This window comes from Colius striatus, chromosome 7 (genome assembly GCF_028858725.1).
Source record: "Colius striatus isolate bColStr4 chromosome 7, bColStr4.1.hap1, whole genome shotgun sequence".
NCBI lineage: Eukaryota > Metazoa > Chordata > Aves > Coliiformes > Coliidae > Colius > Colius striatus.
This window is the reverse complement of record NC_084765.1, coordinates 26,369,082-26,393,098: the sequence shown is the minus strand read 5'-3', so window position 1 is coordinate 26,393,098 and position 24,017 is coordinate 26,369,082. Positions and strand designations below refer to the sequence as shown.

The window sequence follows — 24,017 nt, the reverse complement described above, 5'->3', positions numbered from 1 at the left end:
GAGAGAATCAGAACAGCAAAAACAAAACAACCTAATGGATCCAGATAAAGACAGTTTTATTAAAGTGAAAGGAGGGCAGAAAAAAAGCAAATGACAGACAATTACTCATCACCTTTTCATAAGCAGGCTGCTGCCCAGTCAGTGGCGAAGCAAAGGCTACTTTGGAAAGACTCTACTACAGTTTTTACTGCTGATCATGGTGTTAGACAGTCTAGAATATCTGTTTGGTCAGCTGGGGTCATCTATCCTGGCTGTCTCCCCTCCCAATCTCTTGACTACCCCCAGACTACTCACTGGGGAGCAGAGTTGGGATGCAGAGAAAGCCCGAGGCTATGTAAGCACTGCTTAGCAGTGGCTAAAATATTAATGTGTTATCAATACTGGTTTATCTACAATTCTGGAAAACTAATGAAGAAAATTAACACCCTCCAAGACAGACCCAGGATGGTGGAGAAACTATAAATGACAGAAGAGGTATTGACAAGGGAAATTAAAGAATAAATACTAAGCTCTGTTAGTGTGTAAGGGAAAAGAGCTCTAGTCCAGCCAAACATTTAAATACTTACTAAACTTCATTGTATGAGCAGTGAGAATGATATGATTGTGCTTTGAATGAACAGTGACATGTTTAGCTGGATTGGAGTCTTCAAGTTGCAGAATTATTTACAAGCAGCACATAAAAATATGAAATGTGAAGAAAGACAAAACCTTCTGGTGTGAATGATCAACAGCTTCTAGGCAAAGGCAGAGACAGATGACAAATTATGTTTATTTTAATATGTTGTAACTTGAGTGTTTTTGCATTTGTAATAGCCTTGTTTGGGGAAGAGAGAAGAAAGGTGGTTTGCATCACTTTGGAATATATTCTAAAATCCTATCTCTTTTTCTCCTTGGCAGATGGATGCCTTCTAGTCAACCAGCGAGTCCTCCCACTGCTGCGTGTCTGGCAGCATCTCTGGATGATCACATGACTCTTGATATGGATGCAGTCCTGTCAGACTTTGTTCGGTCCACAGGGGCAGAACCAGGTCTGGCAAGAGACTTACTGGAAGGTAAGCTTTCAGAACACAGTATTTCCAATGTTCACTGGCTTGCTTAAAGCAAAAGCCAGTCATAAAAGGAGAACTCTGCTCCATGCAAACAGACATTTCTTAGTATTTTGACTTGTAAGTCAACTCTTGTAGTAGGCTGACCATAAGTTATACTAAGGCAGATGTTTTCAGCAAAATCCTTAAAAAGTTCTTAGAGTTAACTTACTGTATTTGAGGCTTTTAACAGTCACACCTTAAAAGTAAATGTAGCAGGGAAACAGAGGAGAGGGCTTTTGCTGAATTCTGTCATTTTCAGGTGCATGAAAGTAGCTGTAAATGTTTTGTCTCACTGTGAAAAGCAGCTAGATTTAGTCTGAAATAGACTTGTAAATTCATAGAGAAACCAGTGAGACATTTGAGCCTGGTGATTAATATGCATATCTGAACTTCATGGTATTAAAGTCAAATGGCTAAGTTAAAAAACATCTAAGTCATATCAGAAAAATAACTTATTTATTTATTTCTGTATTTATAGTTATAAATATATTATATACAAATATAAGTGTATCCTTTTATATAAATGTATATTTTTATATATTTTATTTATTTTATTTTTTTTATTGTAGCTGTTTTAAGTTTATAAGCTTAAAAGCAGAAATATACCTTTGATATTTGAAGGTACTTTGTAATACTTGGTTTTGTTCAATTCTTCTGCTATGTCCTAACAATAAATGTGAAGGTAGGAAGTTAAAAAGGAGTAGCTGATATCTGTGTAAATTGCACAGCAGTTCTGTGGGCTTAATATGTGCACACTGAACTGCTCTCTGAAAGTTATTTGAGGTTTTTTTGGATCTTAATATGCTTCAAGAACTTGTGTGTTGAGTCAAAGTAGCAACTGAACAGCCCCAGTAGACTTCAAAGTATACATCAGGTTATATCTTGCCTTTTTGTAAGAGTAGTTTCACCTCACTGTATCTATGCTTCAAGTTTTAAATTTTGCTGTAAATTCTTTTTTTACTCTCATTTTTTCAGTAACGTGGAATGATATATTATTAACAGAGAGGAGTACACAATTTTACAGTGTTTCCCATGTCACCTGTGTTACTTGTAATAAAACCTTAATAGATTTATTTATGAGTATTGTCATTGACTCACTATTTTTGAGACTTTTCTTTTCTCTGACTGGTTTGATCAGCCTGCTATTCTAGCCTAGAGCCTGTTTTGGTCTGTTGATCTTTTTGAAAAAAGCACAGAGGAAGGTTTTTCTCAGAAATATCAGCACAGATTGCCAGCTATTGTGCTGATGGAGCATTGCAAAAATTTGAAATGTTTCTACGTAGCAAGGTGGTTCCTTGCTTTACTTTTTCCTTGCTATGAAGGCTAATGCTTCCAAATAAACATACAATAGCATTTTTCTGTGTCATACTTTTGATTTCTGTAGATAAATAAATTCACACCATATGTACTAACAAAGAAATAAGCAATAAATAATTTAATTATTCTGAGCAGGCTAATAAACAGATGCATCTAGCCCAAATTCTTTCCTCCTACACAGGGATTTATCAAAGTAAAAGGGATTGTTGCTAGGTCTGAACAAGATAAGCTCATATAAACATTTCAGGACACATTGTGGCTGCATTTTGTGTAACAGCTTTTAACTCTGGCCATATCTTGTGCTGAGGGACAATAATCGATCCAATGGTTTCTCATTTGTTTAAAAATAACACAGAAGAGACTGACACACATCATTATGATTGCCATAGTGTGTAGGTGCTCTGGACTCTGTGAGCAGCACATCTGTGAAGTAACTTCTTGAAGAAAAACAGTATTCAGAAAAGCAACTCACTGTAGTATGGCACACAAGGCTATAGCAAAAGTTTGCAGTTGGTCTTGTAATGGTGATGTCTATATAATATTTTTAATTTGAAATTTTAAAACAGGTATGCACAAATATTTTTTAGAAATGTCATGACCTCGTTGTAGTTCATAGCCCCAAAATGGCTGTCATAGAGAACTTTGGACTGAAAAAGCTTATTTGTATAGACCCTGATTTCCATGTCATAGTAAGTTTTGGTCAGTTTAGGATCTCATAGCCCATCTCTCTTTCTGATTTACTCAGATTCTGTTTTGATAACTTGCTCAGACTGATGTTCACATCATACTTCTTTGAAGTGTACATATCCTTTTCATTTCCAATCCTGTGTTCTTTATTCACTTATTTTGGGGATGACATTTCCTGAGTTTATCCTGTAGACAATTAAGAATACTAGTTTCTGCTTTCATATCCAGTTCTTTTAATATATTATTCATTTTGTTTTGATCATCCTGTGGATGGATCAGGACAGTATTGTGCACAATATGTGGTGTTCTCCCCAGCAACAAATGGGTGAGTTGTACAAATAGCTAATAAATCTATACCTTGCACATAGATTTTCTGAATTGCCAGAAGCTGTCCTCAATATTGACTCTGTTGATGTTTCTATACTCTACCTGTCCTGGTAGTAAAATCCATGCAATTTTTTTCTGTTGAACTTTGTATTGAATACAGCTACTTGTCTCATTGAAACATTCTGCTTGTGCTTGATGCATATCTTCCAGAAAGTATCAAGATACAAAGACAGTAAAAAAAAATAAACACACACACACACAGAGATATACATATATTGTTTCTGTTTTATTAGTATCTGGCTTTTTACCAGCTATTGGTGTCCTGGAATAATTAATACTAGAAACAACGACTTTTCTATCCGATTTTGATAGACTGAACATGTTGAGCTTCAAGTTTCACTTCTATCTCTCCATTTTCTTTATCATTCAAAACAATGTAACAGTGTACACAAAAATGTTTTGGCTATTTTGGTATATTTCTTCCTAGTGCAAAGAATGCCTATTTGCAATTACATTGCATTGTATGTACTGCTGTTTGTATCTTTGGCCAGGTTTGGTTTTGTATCACACAGGGAGCTTATGGTTAAGTTTATGCTTATTCTGATGTTTCAGAGTTACTAATTGTAGAATTCTGTGCAGTTGCTTACCTGTTAAGGAGTACACATTTCACAGACTTGAAATATTAAAGCTGTTACTTCAATGCTATGAGCATTTTGTCACATGCATCTGAGAATGGATGTGAACACAGACTTCTAAAGCTGCCTCAAAATTAAAAATGGATTTGTGTTTCTTAGTTCTGACTAAGAAATTAGTTTTATTTTCATGACGTTACTATGTCTGTGTTTAGGAAATCATGGCTGTCAGTCATTCATCTGTGGATAAAATTGCATTAGAAATTGCTTAGTTTGTGTTTGTTCAGTTAATAATTAGTGTTTCAGTCCTATTTTTCAAATACTTCTTGAGTCTGAAAGGCCAGTTGTAGGCTACTTGCTGTTTGCAATTTATGTGATATAGCAATGGGAACTTAGATGTGGAGACAGAAGGGGCTCAGCAATTAACAGCACATAGACTGACCCCATAGTACTCCTGTCTGTCTTACTCTGTGAGTTTTCTTGAGCATTGTAAAGAATCTTCCTATCCTTTATACTGATAGATTTATAAACAGCCTATTTCTGCTGTGAAGGATACTTGAGATTACAATGTGGTGTGTCAGAGCTATGTGTTATGATCAATTCAGTGATTTTTTTTTTCATTAAACTGTATATAAATATTACAAAACTAAGGCCTTTTCCCAACTGTTCTATATAACAGTGGCGATATGACTGGATATATTTTGTAAATGTATGCCATTTGTGTCAATAATTAAGCATAGCAAAGAATGTTAGATTTATAGTCATGTAGAGTTATATAATTGGGATATTGTAAGGGATATATTATTACATTGCTTTTAAACTGAGGTTTTGATGGCATAAAATCATTGAACTTATTACTATGTGCATCTATTGAAGATATGTAAACATATGAGTAATTTCTTTTCTCTTATTGCCCTCAGATTATTTTTGTTTCTTGCTTTTGAACATCTCAGTAACTGCATGCTCGCTTCTAGGATGAGAAATAAAGGTAGCCGAGATCATGAGAAAAATCCTTTCATGAGGATTATGTACAGCCAACCAAACCAGCATCTTATCTCTCCCGATTCAGGAGACTCTCATCTGCCCTTCTCTGTACTAGTATAAATGTTTTCTTGTGCTCACAGCTCAGCTGAGCTGAGTGAGCTATTTCTGGGCTGAATCCTCCAGATGATCTGTCTCCACATCAGATTCTGTCTTCTGTGAGAAGCTGCAGTACTTCTTGTCCACTCTGTTAGTTGCTGACAGTATCTTGTGCAGAGACACTTCATGCTTGCTTTTAGTTGCTTGTTCTTGGTACCTTTCTGTACTTCCTATACTGAAGGACTTTTTCTTCCTTTACTCAAAAGTCCTTGCTTTCTTTGTCTGAATGCTGTCGTGGACTGCCCAGACTATTTTGATCATTCCTTTCCATTGAAAGAATTAAATTTCCATCAGCCTTCCCCAGATTTTTAGCTAATGAATTATTAAAATGGAAGCACAGTTCTTTCAGTTTGGTTATTATTACAGGACTTTGCAATGTTCATCCTTGCTGTTAAGGACTCCAGGGAGGATACTTGGTTGATACCTATTTACACCTTGATCTCTAATCTTGCAGAAATTTTAAAGCAAACACCCAGCAGGAATTAACATCTAGAGATAAGTGTCCTTAAATTCATGGTATCTCCAGGACAGCATAATTCCTGATGTGTTTATGTTAATAATTATGAGTTATCCAAAGAATGATGAGTATGTTCCTATGTGAATATAAAGACACCAAAAGCTATTTGGTGACTGTACTGGTTAATAAAGTTGCAGGTTGGGCAGAATATATGTCAGCAAATTATAGAGAGTGACTGTGACAGTTGCTTGGCTCTCCGAGTAGCATTTGACTTGAGGGACATGGAAACTGGATCTGACATTACACAGTGTGGTGGTTCAGGAATCAGATATGCTTGAAGCAGATCACTTTGTATTGAAAACATCTGCTACAAACCTGCAAATGTGAGATCTTATCTCTGTGCACTTTGATTCAGTAGAGTGGAAGACTGTAGAAATTTGTCTGTCTTCCAAAAAAACCCCACAATAGATTTATTCACTCAATCTGCCTGAAGACAAGATCATTCCAAGCACTGTAAATCTAACCCTAGCAACCTTTCACATGATTGCTTGGGATAAAAACTTAATTTTTAACTGTCATTATCTAAGAGCACAGTGTGAACCTCTATCTTGTCCTAAGTTTAAGAACGCTTTTAAAACTTCAAATCTGACATTGAATCTTGTGCATTCAGACAAGATTATTAGCAATGTGAAATTCATTACGAATTCTCATTGTTCTAGGAAGTAGTTTTCATTATCCTCTTATTTGCTGATGTCAGTGCCTCAATTTTCAAAAAGGTGCACAGATCATAAATTTCCAAATTTAAAGCATTGAAAGGCAATGAGTCTAAAATGAACCCATTTCCAAACTTTTTTAGGTAATTTGTCTTTTCACTTTAAAACTAACCTATCAGTTACTGTGCAATAGAAATGAAAGAAGTGTAATATATTATCATAAATTATATATACCAAACATCAACCCCTTTCTCCCCACCTGTAATAGAAAAACTGGAGATGTTTCAGGCATGAGGCCTAGATGAGCATAGCAGCAGGTGGGAAGAACTGATGGAAGGTTTAGTATTGATTTTTTGCCTTTCTTGAACATGTGCTAAATTAGGGCCATCTAAATGCTGCAAGATTTCCATTAATTACCCAGAGATTCAGATTTCAGTCCTCTCTTAATTTTCAGGATAACAGGGGAAAAAAACAAGCAAACATACCAAAAAAAAATGACCCTAATTATACCTAAAACCAGGATAAAATAAGAACCCATACTCCAGTAGTTGACAGAGCAGTTTGACAATAAATGTGACCCAGGTGAAGGAAACAACAATCTTAGCAAATTAGTTTGAAAAGCAGCCCATGCTGATGAGCATATGTATCACTGCTTTATACGGGATTAAAATAGGATGTTTATTAGATTAGTGTCGCAGACATACATAAAGTCAACTGCAAAACTCTCCAGATGTCATCTTTGTTTATGCACGCTTGTTGATGGCAGCCAGACCGAAAGGCACCTTGAGGTGAGTGGACTTATTTGCCTCACTAAACTTTGAAGAAATTCTTAAACATAAACAGATAGGCCTACGTGGTAGAAAATAGACTTTTCTTCAGGTGTACTTGATCTCCAACTTCTCCTGTAACCAGGAATGAGGAAGACACGTGCAATTTTTTTCTGGATAGTCTAGGCTAGTGCCTTGAACCTCATAGAGGAGCAGTAATGTTAGAGTTGTTAAGTTTAATGTACTTAAAGTGTGGTCTAAGGCACAAAGAAAACTTTTAAAGAAAACAGTTTTATCTTGAAAACAAGTTATGCTGCATTTGGTTTACAGTGCCAGGGCTGTAGGTGTGAATGAACTAGGAAATTACTAATAAATCAGTTAGAAAACAGCTCATTTTTCAGGAATCAGCAGTTATGCAGGCCATGACCACCTGAATATAGGGGGAAGGCACAGGATGAAATATCTTAAAATGCCAGGAGTATAGACAACCATTAAAAAGTGGAGGATTTGTGAAATTCACTGGCAATAATAATAAAACATTAAAAAGGATCCAAACTGCATAAGAAATAATATATCTAACTGAAAACCTGCCTTTTCATTTGTATAAATGTTTTCAATTATTTGTATAAATGATGTAGTATTTCAACATTATATAAAAGGAATCATTGTGTGTTTCTAGCTTTATATGGTACTTAATCAGAGTATAGCATTCACCATTAGTTCAGGAATCAGGAGATTGGCTTTCCAGTCATGAAATGTATGTGGTAGACTGACCCCACAGAAAACGACAGAGACAAAGGAGACAGACATCTCAAAGAATAATGTGTATGAGTGGAATACAAAGAAAAGCATACAATTAATGGAGGAGAGAAGTTTACAGTACTATCATGTGGTTGAGTGTACAACACTGACTCCCCAAAAATAGTATCTTATTCTCCTCTCCCTCAGACAGTTCCTTTTTTAGTTCTCTCATGGAAGGCTTGGCAAAGGGAAGAGGAAGCTGAGCTGCTACCAATGTCTCTTTACACAGAGATCAAAATTGTCTTTTCCAGCTGTCTGTTCAGCTTTGAGTGGCTTTGCATTCTAGCAGAAAATGAGGCAAATGGTAATAAAATGCCCTTGTTACATGATTTGCATTTGGGAACACAGGCCAAAATTAAATCTTATTTAGAACCTATAGTCTGATTTTCTTCTAGTTTTGCATATAAATTTTTCAGAAGAAGTAAAGCTGGTCTTGAGTTCTTCATCTTATGCTTGTTAATATTTGTAAGTCTTCTTCATGCCAAATAAGAAGTGACTGCATTTAAACAGAACTTGTAGATTGCCTTATTAGCAGTTGGTTTATAAAAATAGACTTCCCTAAATGGGAAAGAGTCTGATGATAGACTTCGTATCTTAACAGATTGTCTAGTTTGGGGGATTTCAATTTACATATATATACATAAATATATATTTTAAATTAATCATTGTGCACTGGCCTAGTGGCACAAAATGAAGATCTTTTTATGTTGGTGAAAACTACCATTCAATCAACAGTCTTGGAAGACAGAAGCTGCTTATCATTTCTTCAAATGTGTTTCTGGAATAGTCACCTAAAGCACCAAGATTTGATAAATAGGTGGAATTCAGTAAAATAAATGAAAATTCAGTAAATTTCTCCTAGAATTATCAATGCTAACAATAACTGAAGAGTAGAAAAGCTTTTGCTATTGAAGCTGGAATCACTAGTTAGTTACTTGATGACTTTGCCTTGTGCCTGTAATCATAATTGTAAGTATTTTAATAGAGTCCTATGGAAAAAAAAAAAGATCCTATGAAACCGTGAGAGTAAATGTCAGAACTTTTCTAGTTCAGAGAGTCAATTGTAACTTCACCAGCACATAGAATTATAAACATCTACTGCGTTAAAAAGGTAGAAGTACAGAAATTAGTCAGATTCAGACAAGACATTGAAATAAAGGTTCCTGTAAAGATTTGGACAAGATATTAGAACGATTGAGCACTATCCTCAGTTGTGTAATTATAATATTCCCTTTTGATACTAAATAAAATTCAAGATTTCATATAGTTGTTGACAATTATTAGTCCTCTCAACCAACAGAATCTCACAAAACATCATCCACACGTATAAAGGGAGAATTCTTGTTAATGACAATGCATTAACCATGCTCAGCTTTTAATTTCTGTCGTGGAAAATATCAACACTTCCATTTTCCAAATACACACGGTATCAAGGAGCACAGAAATTATCTTTAAACCTAGATAGGATGACAGGAAAAAGAAGACCTTCAAAAAGTTTCTTCTGTTTTTGGAGAGCTAAATCAGTTCACAACCTTGAGGTCCTTTTGAATTATCATGTACAATTGAATACCCATAAAACCACAGGAAAAAAAATTGTTCTTTTGCTGCAGTTGACCATAAATTGGTTTATTTTGGGCAAAACCTTGTTCATGAGGAGCACTTCACATAGAATTCTTTGGGACCTAATTATTTCAAATTATTTGAGTGTAAAACTACACAAAAGAGTGATTCCCAGTAGATTACCAAGAGATCATAATTCCATTAGCCTGTAGTGTTACTTTCTGTGTTGGTTTCAAATTGAATTTACAAATCTATTTCATAGGTCGTGTCTTGATATGTAGTGCCTTCCTTGGTTATTCTCCTCTACCTGGAAGTTAGCTTATTACCCTTTCTGTTTACAGCCATAATGACTGTATTCCATGGGTTCAAGCTGATGACTTTTCAAATCATGATTTGGTCAAATTGATAACACTCATACTAGATTTATGCTATGAAACATTGTGAAGACTTCTCTTCTTCAGACCTAACTGTAAAACTCCTCAATGTTTCTCATTTGTCTCTGCCTTGCAGCCAACACTTTCAGCTAATTCTTTCCTGTGTTCCTGGAAGGAAGATGTCATGATGTAGAGTTTCATATCGGTTTACTTTTTAACATGTGTAACTGCTCAAAACCAAAGCTGAAAGATGGCACAAAAGAACTGAGATGGAATGAGAATCCTGGATTTTGTTTTTAGAAGTATGTTAGATGCAGCCTGCCAATTACTGGATGTATATCTGGTATTTGGAAGGAACTCATGTTGTACATCTTTACAGGTAGTTTTCAATCTCATAAGGGAAAAAGACTACATGAATCAAGCATTCCTACTGAAAAATCCTGGGCCTGTTTAATTGATTTGTTACTAATCCATAGTACAGGCTTGTTAAAATGCTGGTCCTTTAAAAAGGCTAAAAGGGGAAATGATGTGCCTCCCATCTAACAGCTAATGCTTTCTATTTCTGGGATAGCTACAATGTGAAGAACACCTTTCTCTATGCTGGCGGGGAGTACTTGAGTCACAGAGATGTGTGCTCTGCAGTAGATTTGAAGGTGTCGTAATGATTAGGGTAGTATTGAAAAACAAAAGTTCTTCTGCCAGCAAGACTCTTCCTGTTCGGTGGGCAGGGATGCTTGGCTGAATTTTTACTTTCTTAATAGTTTGGTGGTTGGGTTTTTTTTCCCAGTTGATGCTTTGCAATAGCTTTATTAATAGTGGGATTGTAATTTCTTTCAAATTCACTGGTAAAAATTGCAGATAATGATAGTAAAATATTCAAGGCAAAAGCCTTGAAAGTTTCATTGCTGGCACTGGTTCTTTAGTAGTCTCTCTTTTAAACAGTATTGCATTCAAGTGTGAACTTCTTTAACAACAAAACCAGCATTAAATGTAAAGTAGAAGGGTAGATATCACACCTGATTAGAATGGTTAAAAATTCTAAAACGTGTCCATTTTAGTTTTACTGCCATCTCACTAAAATACTTTTAAAAACTATTTTCTATTTGTGATATCAAAAAATAGTACTCTTTCTTCCTTTCAGCATAGTTTCCTGTTCAGTTTTGATGTCTTTTGGTGCTTTTATAGACTTGATTTTTATTTTCTGCAATTCATTTTTGTGTAATCTTATCCAAGTTTCTTTCTCTGTGAGCCATGTAGCATTTTCCTGCTTTTCCCTGCATTGTTCTGTGAAAGTTTCACATATTATTGCTGTCTATTTTTATTGCTTCTGCTTCTTAGCTGTATGCATCAGCAGTTTATGAACTGTAAACACAGGCTGCATAGGACTTTGTTCAATTTTGTCTAACCTTCTCTTCCTGCATCTTTTTTCTTATAAGTTTTTGATCCTGTGTAGCTTCAGGTAGCATTTCCTGCCACTTCTAAAATTCCCTTTACTGAAAGCCTGGGTATATGTTGTTGCTGCAAGCTGCCTTTCTTTGTAGTCCTTAGTATTTACATTTTTCCTAGTTTTCCATCTCAAATTGCATATTTTCTAGCATTAAATCATGAATTTCTGGTGACCTTTCAAATGTTCTTTTTAACATATTGGAGTAGGTGGATGTTTGAAAGCTTGGCAGGAGGGAGTGCTTTATAGTTGCATACTTGTTATTCCTACTAATTAATGATAAATGTCCTCTAGTTTTATTGTATCCAATTAAAGAAGTAAAAGACAATAGATTGCTTAACTGTTGCCACACTTCTAAGCTCTGATGCTTTAGCCAAAATAATAAAAAGCAAAAAAACCTCAACCAGCATGTTGTACAAGTCTTGCTGTCTGACTATTATCTGCCTGAAAAACATGAAATCTAGTATTGTTACAACTTGTGTAGGCTGCCTAATGGGTGCCTGGTTTTTGTTATTAGAGAGTACAAGTTGTGATCTGAAAAAGCATGTGCTTAACATTGAGCACGTAAGGATTACTCATGTTCTGCAGAGCAATAAGAAGTCTCTTCTCACAGCACAGTCAAGTTGAAGACTAGAGAAACAGTAGGTTAAAAAACAGAAGGACTCTTATTCTTAAAAAAAATAAGGGTGAACACAGCTGTCTAAACACTGTGTAAACTATTTTAAAACCTGAGTGATGCAAACTGTACTATCTTTCCGAAGGCAGAGTGTGTTTCATATCTAAAGAATTAAAATATGCATTAGTCTTGAAGCAGGCAGTTTTATGGAAAAGTCTAAAGTTTCCAGTGCTTTTCTACTCTCAGATTACAGCTTTTAAGATGATCAGACTATTAAAATGTGAAGCGTGTTGAATATTTATCTATTAAGAGAAAGAAATTAGGACTGTCAGGAGGTTATCAAAACTTTCCAAGAGAGGTTCCAGTAGAGAGCACTGCATAGTTACATTGGTTTGGGTTTTTTGAAACTGTGCAATGGATTATTTTACTTAAAACTCAGCAAAGTGGTGATATTTTTAAATAATACATGGGCAAATAAATCCTTGTCTGTCTGATATAATAGTACAACATTTCTGGTTCCACTCAGTACAAAGTAACCGTGTGTATGTTTTGCACTTGTTATAGTGCTAGGCTGTGCATGGATCCAGTGTGGTGCATGATGCAGTTACATGCAGCTTGGACAGAAGCAGATAAGCAAAAATAACCCCAGCTACAGGAATGCTTCTTGTCTTGTGAAGTTTCCTCAGGTTTGGTTTGACCTCTTCATCAGTGAGCACCCAGTTTCCTGGCTGCAAACTCTGTGGAAAATCAGTGTTTTATTCTAAATTTCTGGCTAACCTATTGGTACAGTAGTTTGTCCATCTAATTCCCAGTCTTGGCCCTGGGCTGATTTTCTTACTAGTGTGCCTCAAGGAAAAACTATAGTAGTCAAGATTAAATGACAATAGAACCTTCTGAACCTTATGACAATGGAACCTAATTTGGGTACTGTAATTCGATAGGGCAGAAAGGAATACACCTCTCTCACCAGGGCACTGGATTGTTTGGGAATAGGCTGGCCAATGTGGTTAAGAGGTAGGGAGAGAAATGGGAAAGAACACAAGCTATCCTGTCTATCAGGGAAATGTCTGGGCAGAGAATGCAATGGTGAGTGCTCCTCAGCCACACACCAAGAGGAGATGCAGAATGCTGACCACCCTGAGGGAGTATCAAATCAGAGAGGATCCTCTTGCATCCATCCAGGGAAACCTGTGTGTTTGATTAAATCCCTGCATTGTCTCTACACCAATGCACGCAGCCTGGGTAATAAGCAGAATGAACTGGAGATGTAGGTGCAGATGCAGGGCCATGACCTCGTTGCAGTTACTGAGATGTGGTGGGACAGCTCCCATACCTGGAACACAGCCATGGAGGGCTATGTGTCGTTTAGGAAAGACAGACTAACAAGCCAAGGAGGTGGAGTTACTGTTTATGTGAGAGAGCAATTAGTGTGCATTGAGCTCTGCCTGGGTGAGGATGAGGGGCGGATTGAATGTTTGTGGGTGAAAATTAAGGGGCAAAGTAATGGGGGTGATGCCGTTGTGGGAGTTTGTTACAGGCCACCTGATTCAGAGGAGGAAGTGGATGAGGCCTTCTATGAACAGCTGAGAGCTGCCTCACGATCACAGTCCCTGGTCCTCATGGGGCACTGCAACCACCCTGATATTTGCTGGCAAAGCCACTCAGCCAAGCACACGCAGTCCAGGAGGCTCCTACAGAATGTTGATGACAACTTCCTGTCACAGGTGATCAAGGAATCAATGAGGAGGGGTGTGTTGCTGGACCTTGTGCTAAGAAATAAAGAAGGTCTGGTTGGGGATGTGAAGGTTGGAGACGACCTTGGCTGCAGTGACCATGAGATGGTGGAGTTCAAGATCTTGTGTGGAAGAGGCAGGACACCAATCAGGATTGTGACCTGAACTTCAGGCAAGCCGACTTTGGCCTCTTCAAAGACCTGCGTTGAGGGATCTCATGAGACAGGATTCTAGATGGTAGAAGTGCCCAAGAGAACTGGTCGATCTTTAAGCTCCACTTCCTCCAAGCCCAGGATCAGTGTGCCAACGGCACTCCAGTCTTTAAAAAGGGTAAGAAGGACAACCTGGGAAACTACAGGCCAGTCAGCCTCACTTCCATTCCTGGAAAGTGGTGGAACAACTCATTCTCAATGTTGTTGGTAAACAGATGAAGGCAAAGATGGTTATTGGGGGCTGGAGGGGGGGAGCAGGGTGTGTCAACATGGATTCACCAAGGGGAAATCCTGTTTGACCAGTCTGATAGCTTTCTATGAGGACACAACTGGCTGCCTAGATGAGGGGAGAGCAGCGTATGTCATCTACCTTGACTTCAGCAAGGCTTTTGACACTGTCTCCCACAACATCCTCATCAGAAAGCTCAGGCAGTGGGGCTTGGATGAGTGGATGGTGAGGTGGATCGAGAGCTGGCTGCATGACAGAGCCCAGAGGGCACAGAATCGATTTACAGGTCTGTGGCCAGTGGAGTTCCAAAGGGATCGGTTCTGAGGCCAGTCTTGTTCAACATCTTCATCAATGACCTGGATGAGGGGACAGAGTGAACCCTCAGCAAGTTCCCTGATGACATCAAACTGGGAGGACTGGCTGATTCAGCAGAGGCTGTGCTGCCAAGAGAGACCTGGGAGTCCTGGTTGATGATAAACTAACCATGAGCCAGCAATGTGCCCTCATGGCCAAGAAGGCCAATGGCATCCTGGGATGCATCAAGAAGAGTGTGGCCAGCAGCTTGAGGGAGGTTCTTATTTACCTCTACTCTGCCCTGGTGAGGCCTCATTTGGAGTACTGTGTCCAGTTCTGGGCTCCTCAGCTCAAGAGGGACAGAGAAATTCTGGAGAGAGTCCAGTGCAGGGCCACCAAGATGATCAGGAGACTGGAACATCTTTCATACGAGGAAAGGCTGCAGGAACTGGGGCTGTTTAGTCTAGATGAGACTGTAGGGGGTTCTTGTGAATATTTGCTAATATCTAAAGGGCATCTGTCAAGTTAGGGCATCACTTTTTTCTGTTTTATCTAGTAACAGGACATGGGGTAAGGTGGGACACAATTGTTCACAATGTGATCACTCCTAGTGAGGCCATCTCAACCATTCCCTCCTCAAAAATTAGATTTAATAGCAAACAGCTTTCCCCAGTGCTCACTAATGATGTGATGGCTGAAGGGCAGCATGTCAAGGTGAGAAAACCCTATCTGTGGATCCTGTGGTAGTATCCTTGCATAGAGAATGCTCTCAGTTGCTGCCTCCTTTTCAGCTTGTTTCTAGCCTGGGATTTGGAATACAGTGAGCCTACTGCAGCAAACCCAAGCATTGGACAATCAGCTTACATACTCTGCCGCTTTCTTTTCTTGTTGGTGCTTTTACATCACCCCTGGTTGAGGCACCCATGGGAAAGCTAGGCTTTTTTGGATTCAAGGCCTGTGAAAATTTTCTGGGTCTCAGAGCGTCATTGCTGGGAAAGCCGCTTTTGAGCACTTCTTGGACCTTTCAAGTTTTCTAAAGAGAGCAGATGTGGGGGCAAGGAGGAAGCAGTGTTCTCTGATCAGGAACTCTTATTTAGGACAGAAATACCACAGTCTATTTTTTTTAATTTCCCTTTCATGTATAGGCCTACTATCTCTGACACTAAAATGTCATTACCAGCCCTTAGTCAGAGTGCATCTTTCATTCTTACTCAGCTGCACTTGTTTTTCCTCCACATTGGAAACACTTAAGTTTTCAAGCAGAGACCTTTCAGTCCTGTTAAATTTTACACCTGCTGACTCATATAGCACATGCAGCTGTTTTGGAAGTCATTGTTCAATAAGAGTATTCTTTCTGTTGAGTTGGTGAATTAATTTGATTCCATCATCCCTATCATGATTCACAGCCTGTTTTTTCTAAGCAGCTTTGTGCTGCTCTAGTTTTTTTCTGACTGGTGTTCTCTGACCGTTAGAAACTCCAAGGCTTTCATGTAGATCTGCTGTGTCAGTGCTGCTTTGAAGTAATTCTGTTGCTTGTAACTGATACAGTCCTAGCAGTGACTGATTATCTGATTTAATTGTGTGTAGTAAAATAACATTGTTATGTCTGTGAAATACCTTTTTAATTACTGCAATAAGTCATATAGACAAAAAGTTAGCAGTTAGTCAACAGTAGGGTGCATTAGATAAGTAACAGTAAAAAAAGAGTGAACAACCTTAAAAATAGTCTTGTGTTGTTTTTGTCCTTCATATTGAAACAATAAGTCTTATTTGACTGTCATGGTTTGGCCCAGTTAGCACAGCAGCACCGGGACAGCCTCTTGCTCAGTGCCCCCATTCATCCTCACCCTTGTTAGGATGGTGGAGGCCTCAGTGAAATGGGGGTAAAAAGATAAGCAAGGTTGTTGTGGATTAAGACAAGGGCAGGGAGGGCTCGCTGACAGTTACAGTTCACTGCTCACTGCTCCCGATATCTCTACCTCCTCCCTGCTCAATGGCTCAGGGGGGCAGGGAGTGGGGGATGTGGTCAGTCTCTCACAGATGGGCTCTGCCACTTTTCTCTGCTCAGATGAAGGTGATCCTGGCATTCTTCCCCTGCTCCAACACGGGCTCCCTCCCCCAAACTTCTCTGGTGTGTGCTGTTCCCAGCAGCTGCAGCTTCTGCCAATACAGGGTCCCTCACATGGGACGCAGTCCTTGGTGAATATCTCTGTCGTGGATTCCTTGCCATGGTTGCAGTTTCTGCAGTTGCAGGGTCCCTCTTTTGGGACAAGGCCTCTTCTGGGCATAAGTTTAATGAGCTGCTTTGTCGTGGGTTCCTTCCCACAGTTACAGCTGTGGATATTGGGTCCCTTCCTCGAGATACAGCCTGCTCAGGCCATAGTGATAAAGGGTCCCTCCTTCGGGACACGGCCTCTTCCGGCCATAGTCACTGTCCCTGGCACAGGGCCTTTAATGAAGTGAATCACTGCCACTGGTCTGGGGTCAGCTTTAGCAAAATGAGTCTCTGCCTCTGATATGAGGTCATTATCAAAATGAGTCTCTCACTGACCTTGGAGTCTGCATGGTTATTTCTCTCACTGTTCCTACTCCTTGCACCACCACCAGCCAGAAAAAGAAAAAGGGACAGAAGAAAGAAGAAACAGGAAGAAGATGGAGGAAAAAGCCTCATCTTCCAGCTTCTTCTTAAAAAGTGACCGTGGAGGCATCTAATTGGCTCAGCCCCATAAGTGAGTCTGGCTCAGAGTTGGGGAGAGTTGTGAGCAACTTCTTACAGAAGCCATCTTTACAGCCCCTTCCCCCTTACCAGAATGACATTGACTTGAATTAGTTGATGAAGATATGCAAAACAATTCATAGAATCATAGAATGGTAGGGTTGGAAGGGACTTTTAGAGATCATCTAGTCCAACCCCTCTGCAGAAGCAGGTTCAACTAGATCAGGTCACATAGGAACATGTCCAGGTGGGTCTTGAAGACCTCCAAGGAAGGAGGCTCCACAAAATTAATTACCTGTTGCTTTTCCTTCAGCCTTGCAATGGAGCATGTCAGATGTAACCTCTGTGGGACAGGAAAGACTGTTCCTTTCTATTGAGGGCCTATTCAAGAGATGAAAATTAAAGAAAATTAAAAAAAGATGTGACAGAGCAGGAACTTCGTGAGTAGCAGGATGTAAGACGTTTCAGAGAAGAACATGGAACAGACATGCAAACAAAACTTAGAAAAAGTAAGTCTTTTCCTAGGAATCCAGAGGGACTGTATGCAGTCTGCTCCAAATTAAAGCCTTTTACACTGCTTTAAGTTTTTGTACTTATTTGTATTTCTTCACTCAGGGTCTTTTATAAATGCCTAAATTTTTTAAACTCCTTTCACCTAATTCTCTTTGCCATCTCCATCTTCACTTTGACTTACAAATTTTCTTCTTTAATCCTCCCAAAATGATGAGTTCTCTTTTATATGGGCAAGGGGAAAACAAAAAATAGAAACAAAAATGAGAGGGAACCTTGGCAAAGGTGACATGCTTATGTATTTTCAGTACAGAAAGTAGCTGAAAACCTGCTTGTTGTCCAGGGTGGCTAATATTGAAACCCACCATTTCATGAAGATGGAAAGGTGCTTAATATGTTTTCCAATTTGACTAATTTTTTTTCTTGCACCCCAGTTCTTGGAGGCTCCAAGAAATTTAGGGAAAGTAAGACCAATAATAATTTCCTATATTGGTTCTCTGAAGCTTAAGGCTTTGATGTAGAATTGGTATTTTTGCTCAGGAGATGGGAACAACCCCAGAGAGATTTGAAAACAAAACATTGCAATGTAAGTTACATTTACATATAGACATTTCATTTTATGTATAGTTTCAAGTCTGCGAGTTCAGTTGCTATGTTATATCATGATGCATAACTCCAGGTCAGTGTGCAATTTAGTTTTAAATGCTGCACACTATGAGCCTAGTTTTTGAAAACTGACTGTAATTTTTTTATGGTAGAGCTTTTATATAAGATGATTGCACTTGGTCTAAAACTAAAGGCAGTGGGATTTCTGTTAGTCTACTGATTTTCTGCTTTCCTATTACATATATCAAAGCCCTGTCAGAGAGCAGTCACAGCACATGCACAGTAATTATTTATTTCAGGTTCACAAATTAACATGAAAATATCTCAAGCCATTGACGTGTAAGGAGTGTCCTGATACTGGAGAAATGCCGTGTTCCATTAATATAGATCTGTTACTCGAGGATCTGTACTGAATAAACCCAGATTGCTGCTGAGAATCATGTAGGACTTGTAGCATTGGCAATATTCAGAAAATACTGTTTTGTTTAAACCTACATTTCCTAGAATTATGTTTATCGTCACTTTCACTTTTTAAAAGTTTTACTTTCTTATTCTCATGGTCTAGAAGGTTTAAAAAACAAATTATAAGTGCCTTCTTGAAAGACGACTGAAGAAGATCAACCCCTACTCCAAACACTGATATGTGATCACATCAATTTTGGGAACGCACTCATGACTCTGATGTTTGAGTTGGGCAGCTTCATTCAGATGATATACATAGGTAGAGCAGAGTCCTGATTGGATTATAACCATGGAATCTACGAGGGTTTTTTAGGAAAAAAAATGCTTGCAATAATTCAAGTGCTTTTTCTAGGATCTCTGCCATTTTTACTGAATTTAGATTTTGTCCTACAGAGTTTCTAATTGACAATTCCAGCATAACTGATATAATGATTCCATGTCACTGAGGTGTTAGTTTATATTATGGACTACTTGGGATGTATATAACACTCTTGCTTGGTGATATTAATTCTCCTTCCAAAATTTTGTTTCGTACTTCAAAACTTGAGCCAGTTTAGCTCAACTCTGCATATAATGGCTGTTTATGCATTTTTTCTTCTATTTCAGTTAGCTTTTTGTCCTGTACAGAAATGACTGTAACAGTAAAAGTCTTTCTTTTATGTGTATAAAACTGCTTTGTAGTATTTTTAGCTTATTCTTCTTTATGTAAGCAAATAAGTTACATTTAAATGCTACTCAGATAATGCAGCTTCTCAAAGTGCATACAGTGACAACTTTTAATGATGTAATAAATCATGTATTAGTCACAATCAGGTTACTTTTGAATTCCCAAAAAATTGCTCATGGAATACTGTGAAAGTCAGGTAATCAGTGGAATCTTTTTTTCCTTGATATTAAATATTTGTAGTTTTCCAATTAAAAACAAGTACTTGGAGAATGCTTAGGGTATCTGTGTGTTTCAGCTTGATGAGATTGCTTTGAAAACAATATACAACATCTAAAGAATGTTCTCTTTCTTTTTTTTTTTGATGGTGACAAGTACTATTTCACCACCTGTACTAAATAGACTTCTCTATCTCTGGATATCAGCCCCTGTTCTGTTATTGCCAGTTCCAGCAATATGATGAAGTGGGAGCTTGAAAACAAACCTTTTGGGAGAATTCTGTGTTGTCGGGTTTCATGAGCAACTCACACAAATATGGAACAACATGACAGAATCCTCTCACTGCATGTTTTGTTACAAAACACTGTCCTATATTACCTGCTTTCTGAAAGACTTTTTAACTCTCTGAGAAGGCAAGTTCTCTCTGATTTTTAAGATAAAGGGACCTAAAGTATTTTGCATTTGCATTCTAGCTACTCTGTGAATAGATAGGTAAAGTTTGTCACTCTTTTGTGCTTTAAGACGATCACGTCTTTCCATCACTGTGGTTAATATTTATTATTGATACAATCATATAGATAGGAATTTTTACGGCCTCTCATCATTTTATGTTAAATTTCGTGTGACATAACGTTCATCTTAAATTGCTAGTTTCTGGAGCCATTTGATTGGAATCTGAGCAAGGGAAGTCCTGCTGTTGATTGTCTTGTATGATAAAATATTTGGATTTGTGGATGAGAGGTGAGCAGTGGATACTTTTTACTTCAGTGTCAGAAGGCTTCTGATAGTTTCCCTACAGTATTGCTGTATCCAAATTAGGATGTTACTGTCTGGATGTGTGGACAACTAGATGGGCAAGTAACTTTTCAGTGGTCATATTCAGAAGGCAGTGGTTAATGGATAGCTTTTTAGGTAGGAGCTGGTAGCAAATAGAGTTCTATACCTGTTTAAATCTTTAGCAGTGAGGCAACATCAAGTTTCCACATGGCACCAACTGGTGTGACCAGTTGATGTCTTCAAGGGGAGAGATGCCACTCAAGGGAACCTGGACCAACAGGAACCTGATAAAATTTAACAAGGATGAACACTGGAGTTCTGTACCTGAAAGAGAAGAGCACCCTGCAGTGATACAAGCTGGGGGGCAACTTGACAGAGAAACACCTGTAGGTCTTGGCAGCCAGCAAGCTGCACGTAAACCAGACGTGTACCCTGACAGCTAGGAACAACCATCCATGTATTGAGTGATATGAACAGGACCATAGTCTGTAGATTGAGGGTAGTTATTTATACCTCGCTGCTCAGCACTCACTAGTGATCTATAATACCCTGTCTGATTTTGCCCACCACCCCCAGTCCAAGGAACAGAAGGCTGTCAAGAAGTTGGAGCCCAGCTCTTCACAGTGGCATGTGACAGAAGGACAAGGGGCAATAGGTATAAATTGGGATGAGAGAGGTTCAGAGTAGACATAGGTCCCATGAAGACAGTCAAGTGTGGGAACAGTTTGCCCAGAGAGATTGTACGGTCTCTGTCTGTGGCATTTTAAAGAGCAAACTGAATAAGACTCTGACGAATCTAGTCTGATCTTACAGTTAAGCCTGCTTTGAGCAGGAGGTTGGACGAGAGCTTTCCTGATGTCTTAATCAATTATGATATTAATCCGGTCACATACAGATGTCAGCAGAATGTCTTTTTGCTATTTGGCAGGCAAAAATTGGGACTTGACAGCAGCTTTGAATGACTATGAGCAGCTCCGTCAGGTACACACCGCCAACCTGCCCCAGGTATTCAATGAGGGCAAGTACTACAAGCAGCAGGAGCCAGAGCAGCCTCCCCAGGTGACCAAGGCTGAGCGGCCCTGCTTGCAAAGGCAGGATGACGTTGCCCAAGGTAAGTGCTCTTCTCCGGGGATTTTGTGGACAAGCAGCTTTCTATCGTATCTACTTGTGAGTTGTGCTTGTCTGCAGAGAGGTGGAAGTCACTAGCCATCTGCATGTGGACTGTGATATTGTGATGGAGTTCCTGGAGCTGCTGTTGGACCCTACATTTAACGTTTCAGTTGCCATGAGCTTTGCCTCAGCTCCGCAAGCTGGTTTTTTAATGTGCAATTAAAGTACAAAAATCCCTTGTCTTCAAGCAGTTCCGTGGTACATATAAAAACAATTAATTAGAAGGTGTCACAGGCTGCTGCTGTATGTAGTTTTCTGTGCTTGTTGAGTCCCCAAAATGGTTTTAAAAAAATCCATATTTCAATCTTTGTGTTCTTTCTCACAGTATGCGAAATCTATTAATAAATCTCAGCCTTAAAATTGTGTTCTTTTATGGTCCCACAGAAGAAAAAACAACTTCCTGTCTCCTGCCAATAGAAATTGTAACCTTAAGAAAAATGAGTCAGTTGCCTCTAGCAGCTGATTTCCAGCACAGGATGATAAGCATTAGAGTTTACTTTTTTGTTTGCAGACTTTTTACAGGATTTATTACAGATCTCTATCTCAGACTGCTGGAATACATTTTGTTTAGTATTAATTTATCAAGGAAGTGTAGCTTGCACAAAAATAAATAGAAGAGGTCTGACAGCTTGCCTTGTAGGGAGGTAAGAGCACTAGCTGAATGATGGCTTTTTGTGCTATTAAAAGGAAGAGAAAGTCTTCCCTTCTCCTGCTGGCTCTTCCTTCCTATTAAACAGGAAATGGCATCAGTGCTTAGGAGTGTCAGTAAAGTGGTTTTTTTAATTGGTAACTTCCATTGGTAGAAAAAATAGTGCTCCTTATAACTGCTTAAAAGCAATGAATGCAAATAAAAGGAGGAAGAGTTGCACACTGAAGTAGATAAAACTGTTTCATCATCCTGCTTCAAATATAGCTCACTCAAAAATTTTGTGTTATTAAACTGCCCAGTTCACACTGAAATGGCCACTTGGTATTTTGGTGGGTGTAGCAGGTAATGTAGGGTAAGCCTGCCTTGAAATGCCTTGACCGACAGTAGCTTTGCCACCGATGCAATGCATAACTGATGACTGCATGACCAGAGAGCCATCTCTGGCTGAAATGTGGAACTGGAGTGAAGGAGACTGGTCAGGGAGGAGCAGGAATGGGAAAGCATGGTCTTATTAGGGACAAGGTACTTGGCATCAAGGATACAGTCACCAGAAGAGGGCTGGACCATGGTGAGAAGGGGTGATGGAGCAGTACCAAAGGGATGTCAAACAGATGCACTTTTGTATTTCAGTTCTCTTGTTTAAATTTGGTTTAGCTGAGATGTACAGGGAGTAGAAAGAAATGGAAATGTTGTCAAATCTCCTACCCCTCCACTCAATTTAGGATATTTTAGGGAGTGCAATTTAGCTCTTAAAATAAAAAAACTTTATCCATTAGAGAAATGAAAGTTTGCAAACTCCAGGAAAATTATTTTTTTAATAAGTATTGGTCAGTTTGAGATGTTTTAAAAGATAGTATTGGCTTAAGTCATAAACTGTATTTAAGTAAGCTTCTTTGTTAACTTCTGAAGGTGCACAAGTACAGGAACTTCTTTCATTTTAATGTATTTTATGTTGTACATGTTTGAGAGTTGATCATTAAAGGCTAATTTATGATACTATATATGAAGTTACAGAGGTGAAGTTACATCAAATAGTTTTCTTCACAAAAGCTTCCAGTATGATAAGGCACCCATTTCCAAAGAAAATCAATTCAAATATTGTTTAACTTAACATTATGTAAATCCCACCAGGAGGCTTTTTGCATATTAAAAAATGTGAGAAACTCCATAAGCCTGGTGTTAATTCACTAATAAACCTCAGTAAGATGCCTAGGGGGTTTTCTAGTGTTAATGTGAGATAATCCCCCTGAGAAGGAGGCTAGAGGGAGCATAACTCTGTTAAAGGTCTGAGATCAGTCTGTTAGAAGCACAGAAAGGCAACGGTACCATGTTTCTAAGGAGTATTGCTTCTCAGGTGCCCAAAGAAACTTCATCCTGAATGTTAAACTTAGCTGCTCCAAACTGTCCATTGCGGTATAAAGAGTACAGGGCAGAAACTGAACAGAGGGAAAATAGCAGTTTTGCTTGAAGTATTAATGGCTTAAGGACTTGAGTATTTCTGTAGCTGGCTTGCTGATACCAGAACTGAGGCCATCAGGAAAGTGGACTGATATGGTAGTAATAGTTTATCCCTTTCTTAACATTGTAATGCTTATTTTGCTTTAACAACTGTTTACTTTTCCTTATAATTCATTTGCCCACAGAGAAATTCAGTCAATTTTTCATTTATTAGCTCATAGTTCTTTTGATAAAATAATGCATTCTTTTGTACCAGGCTTATTAATTTATCATTCTTTTTGAACTATGTATTGTTTCTTGGATCAAGATTTTAAAAAACATGTGTGTAAAAAACTGAGTTTGTCTTAAATTCAGCATAATGATGTTAAAATTGCTTTTGGGTAGATTGTTCTGAT

At 38.4% G+C, this 24,017-nt stretch overlaps 1 protein-coding gene across 7 annotated transcripts in view; it reads left to right on the top strand.

The window, feature by feature from the left end:
- Positions 1–24,017, top strand: part of OTUD7A (OTU deubiquitinase 7A) — a 130,787-nt gene that overhangs the window by 75,864 nt on the left and 30,906 nt on the right. For all 7 annotated transcript variants that reach the window (XM_061999613.1, XM_061999617.1, XM_061999616.1 and 4 more), the window contains 2 exons: positions 898–1,052; positions 21,274–21,456. In XM_061999613.1, coding sequence (XP_061855597.1) covers positions 902–1,052; positions 21,274–21,456 — 334 coding nt within the window. In that variant the 5' untranslated portion in view covers positions 898–901. The remainder of the gene's footprint in view (positions 1–897; positions 1,053–21,273; positions 21,457–24,017) is intronic.